The sequence below is a fragment of the Panulirus ornatus genome, chromosome 16 (assembly GCF_036320965.1).
Source record: "Panulirus ornatus isolate Po-2019 chromosome 16, ASM3632096v1, whole genome shotgun sequence".
In the NCBI taxonomy this organism is placed as follows: domain Eukaryota; kingdom Metazoa; phylum Arthropoda; class Malacostraca; order Decapoda; family Palinuridae; genus Panulirus; species Panulirus ornatus.
The window spans coordinates 44,480,243-44,485,186 of NC_092239.1; the positions used below are offsets into that span (position 1 = coordinate 44,480,243).

Genomic DNA, 4,944 nt, shown 5'->3' on the forward strand with positions numbered 1-4,944 from the left:
TCTTTCACACAAAGGTTTCTGTAATTTATTCATCGCAAGGTATTCGTCACACATAACCCTTCATTACTGTGTCCATCCTCGTTATCATGCACTTACTTGAATCGTATTTTATCATTCATTTATCCGATTGACTTCCGCAGACATGTTCAGGTAAGAGTCATGTCCATCGGGAAAGTCGTTGACGTACAACAAGAAAAACAGTGAGCACAGGACCGATCCATAGGGCGAGCATCTTGTGACCCAGACTCTTTTGAGATTGTTCTTCTTATCTGCGTCATTCACCCCTCCCACTAAGGTAATTTGTCCAGTGAAAGAGTCTGGCCCTTATGACTGTCTGTAACTTTAGCTTTAACTTTAGTATTTGAGAAATACTTAGAAAAGCAAATGGATTTGTATGTAGCATTTATGGATCTGGAGAAGGCATATGATAGAGTTGATAGAGATGTTCTGTGGAAGGTATTAAGAATATATGGTGTGGGAGGCAAGTGAAAAGTTTTTATCGAGGATGTAAGGCACGTGTACGTGTAGGAAGAGAAGAAAGTGATTGGTTCTCAGTGAATGTTGGTTTGCGGCAGGGGTGTGTGATGTCTCCATGGTTGTTTAATTTGTTTATGGATGGGTTTGTTAGGGAGGTGAATGCAAGAGTTTTGGAAAGAGGGGCAAGTATGCAGTCTGTTGTGGATGAGAGAGCTTGGGAAGTGAGTCAGTTGTTGTTCGCTGATGATACAGCGCTGGTGGCTGATTCGTGTGAGAAACTGCAGAAGCAGGTGACTGAGTTTGGCAAAGTGTGTGAAAGAAGAAAGCTGAGAGTAAATGTGAATAAGAGCAAGGTCATTAGGTACAGTAGAGTTGAGGGACAAGTCAATTGGAAGGTAAATTTGAATGGAGAGAAACTGGGGGAAGTAAAGTGTTTTAGATATCTGGGAGTAGATTTGGAAGCGGATGGAACCATAGAAGCGGAAGTGAATCATAGGGTGGGGGAGGGGGCAAAAGTTCTAGGAGCGTTGAAGAATGTGTGGAAGTCGAGAACATTATCTCGGAAAGCAAAAATGGGTAAGTTTGAAGGCATAGTGGTTCCAACAATGTTGTATGGTTGCGAGGCTTGGGCAATAGATAGAATTGTGCGGAGGAGGGTGGATGTGCTGGAAATGAGATGTTTGAGGACAATATGTGGTGTGAGGTGGTTTGATCGAGTAAGTAATGTAAGGATAAGAGAGATGTGTGGTAATAAAAAGAGTGTGGTTGAGAGAGCAGAAGAGGGTGTTTTGAAATGGTATGGTCACATGGAAAGAATGAGTGAGGAAAGATTGACCAAGAGGATATATGTGTCGGAGGTGGAGGGAACGAGGAAGTGGGAGACCAAATTGGAGGTGGAAGGATGGAGTGAAAAAGATTTTGAGTGATCAGGGCGTGAACATGCAGGAGGGTGAAAGGCGTGCAAGGAATAGAGTGAATTGGAACGATGTGGTATACCGGGGTCGACGTGCTGTCAGTGGGTTGAACCAAGGCATGTGAAGCGTCTGGAGTAAACCATGGAAAGTTTTGTGGTTTCGGTGCATTATACATGACAGCTAGAGACTGAGTGTGAACGAATGTGGCCTTTGTTGTCTTTTCCTAGCGCTACCTCGCGCACATGCGGGGGGAGGGGGTTGTTATTTCATGTGTGGCGGGGTGGCGATAGGAAACGAATAAGGGCTGATAGTATGAATTATGTACATGTGTATATATGTATATGTCTGTGCGAGTATATGCATGTATACGTTGAGATGTATAGGTATGTATATTTGCATGTGTGGACGTGTATGTATATACATGTGTATGTGGGTGGGTTGAGTCATTCTTTCGTCTGTTTCCTTGCGCTACCTCGCTAACGCGGGAGACAGCGACAAAATAGGATAATATATAAAAACTTTAGCTTTTTAACCTGAACGAAAAAACAATGTACCCAAATGGAAATTCACAATGCTCACCAGTGGGCTATGGCCTACCGGTTGAGAACTAGTGCATTAGACCAAAACTGTATGATACCTCTCAAGTGCGGCAACCGCTTCTTAAGAAGCAAAAAGATCTGATTGAAACTGTCGAGAAAAGAAGCAACCCAGACAACAGGAGGCTGAGACAGACCAGCCGTCTACCATGGAGAGGAGAAGAGAGAAGGACCTGATGACAAGTTTCAACTTCATACAATCAGCTGGTACAAGCTAGGGTATACATATACAGTGATAATGAGACGGCTTCTGTTAGGGCTTTGATTGTCCGTGCCGTCCAAGTCAACATAAGACAAACAGAAGTAAGTACTCGAACATTTATAAAGAGTTTCTCATCCTGCGAATGAGTCTTTTTTTTTCATCGGAATCCCAGAGAAATGACGTGATGATTTATGAAAATAATGATAACCAGTGTTGCAACGACATGTTCCCAGAAGCAACATGCCACTGCAAGATGACGTATTCTAATAAATCTTACATAAGGAAAGGAAGAGTAAAACACGTTTGAGAAAGTCATCCATTTCAGCAGGTTTTTGCTGAGTGGTCATGGAGACAGTACAGTTGCCTAGTGATATACCGTAATGTCTCTGAAAGGCCAAATATATTTACATTCAAAGCAAGATGACAGCACGCAGAGGTAATCCAAAATGCATTTGGAAAGTAACTAGCTTCCCTATGAGAAAACCCCGAAATTCTTTACTCTTCGCTGCTAATGATAATATTAATGCTACTACATCCACCAGTGCAACGTTGCTCACATCCTGGAGGAACATTATTCACAGCCCAGTAGAAGCTCGTAAAAAGTTTACCAAGCAAACTTCCTCCTTTAATTTTTTGCCCCTGTTATTGGAAGCCAAGTGAAGAAGCTCACTAACCTCTTGAAGGACATTGTCTCATTGTACCTATTCAGGAGAACAGCAAACCCAGTGTCGATCTCCACGAAGTCGATGATGCCAGATATTCTGAGCAGCTTCGTATTGTCACCGTCTTTTGTATCAGTTTCTTACATGGTATTCATCAGCCACTAGTTCCTGCATAAAAATAGGATGTACTCGAAAACTTCCTAAAATACTACAGTCAACTACATATCTATTTGTCTGAAATGAATATAATACATTTTGCACAGCAGGAGGGAAAGCAGTCTTCATATCTTATGAAATGATGTTGGTTTTATTTTCGCCACGATTTTTGCTGCTCTTGGTCATTCTCGAGTCAGCTATAGCCACCGAATTCTCAAGGCCAATTTCATCGACCGATCTGAACACTCAGAGGATATCAAAGTTGAGTCTCACTTTACAACGTACCATAATAAACTCTTCTATCCCTATGTGATAGTGTATTTAACAAGCAGCTTACAGACAGACGAAGTGTGACTTTCTACTTCATCGTACTGACTCAACTGGTTTCCCATGGAGCATTCCTTGATGCGACTACCTTCCCTACACGTGTCACAGGTCAGGCAAGGTACCTTCTTTCACATCTTCCTCTACAAGGTCGAACTCTTCTGCCCTTAAAACATCGAATACTTACGTATGTTTATATACATATTAGAGAAAGAATAAATTATGATCGTAAATATGTAATCTTCTACTCCTGTCCTCTTCATTAGATTATCTCTCAATATCTGGCAAAAAACATTTACGCAAAATAAAGGATCCGGCAACAGAAATTTCGGACACGAAGCGAACCCTAACGTGAAAGTGAAGGTATATATAAGCGAGTGGACCTGGACCTGGCTATCACACTCATTCCCTCTCTCCTGTACAGCTATGGTGTCAACACAGGTGAGGAAGGAGCATTCAGTACAGGATTATAACGGAGAGTTGGCTAGTGAAGGTGGAACGCTCCACTACCCGGGTTAGGCGGTGGCGATGAACAGAAAACGAAGATGATACCTGAGAGGGGTGACTTAGTGTCGTGGAAAGTTTATAAGTGTTCGACCTGTTTTCTGTTTTCACAGTGCACTTTTGACACTAGATATAAGGGTTTCGTATAATATAACTATGATTTCGTGATACTTTTGAATTTGCATTTCATTTTGCTGATTGACGGTCTTAATTGCACAGGCATACAATAAAATCCCTTTATAGATGCACAAGTTCATAGTCAATGTTATCTTGTAGAATTTTGCACTTTCTGAATCATTAGATTTCATTTGTTAGATTAAACAAGTCTCTTCACTTTGCTAATTATATTCTTAATGCTATTGGAGAATCCTCCTTGATATAAAGACCTATTGACACAATGTTGTGCACACTCATGTTAAACGAAACCGAAATTATGATGTTTAAGACTTGGTTCTAAAATGGAACAGCCAATCAGTCATTACCTATCATAGTGATTTAGTACATTTCAGTACATTTCAGTCTTAATCCCGGTTGAACTTTTCAGCATCTACGTGCATTAGTTAGACCATCTCAGTCTATGAAACTAGAGCATACTAGTATTAGGTCTAATTAGCGCAAGAAAGTTTGTACATAATAAGAACATCCCGCTCTTTACCCGGCGAGAGAAGCGTAGCTTTACCTAGAAAGGCTATCCTAGCCCCCTTTCCAGCAAGGACATTCCAGTTTTCAGTAAGTACAAGTTTTTGTCTCTATCTCTTCAGAATCTTTCGGTGTGCATTTACCAAATCAAAAAGTTTCATTCTTGCCACATTTCTAACGTTCAAGTCTTTACCCAGTTTGAGTTTCAAAGTCTTCAACAATTAAAGAAATCCAGTGTCGTTGCTCACTGTTTATATACTTCTTCCTTCTTACTGCTCTCCGTTTGATAACCATTTCTTACGTCACTGAAGGATTATATCCTCTATTTTGTGGATGACATGACTTCCTCTCTCCAGCTGCCCAATATTCCATAACCTTTTCCAATTATTTCGTTTCTTGCTGAATATCTTCTTTCCTATTATCTTGCTCTATAACATTTTATTGTACTTACTTCACGTGTTGTTTTAACT

General features: G+C 40.8%; 1 protein-coding gene across 1 annotated transcript in view; it reads left to right on the forward strand.

Annotated features, from left to right (window-relative positions):
- The first annotated feature begins 3,725 nt into the window (after window positions 1-3,725).
- The window catches only part of LOC139754281 (uncharacterized), a 5,922-nt gene continuing 4,703 nt past the window's right edge, over window positions 3,726-4,944 (forward strand). The window contains exon 1 of the mRNA XM_071671664.1: window positions 3,726-3,772. Within this exon, the coding sequence (XP_071527765.1) occupies window positions 3,758-3,772 (15 nt within the window). The 5' untranslated portion in view covers window positions 3,726-3,757. The remainder of the gene's footprint in view (window positions 3,773-4,944) is intronic.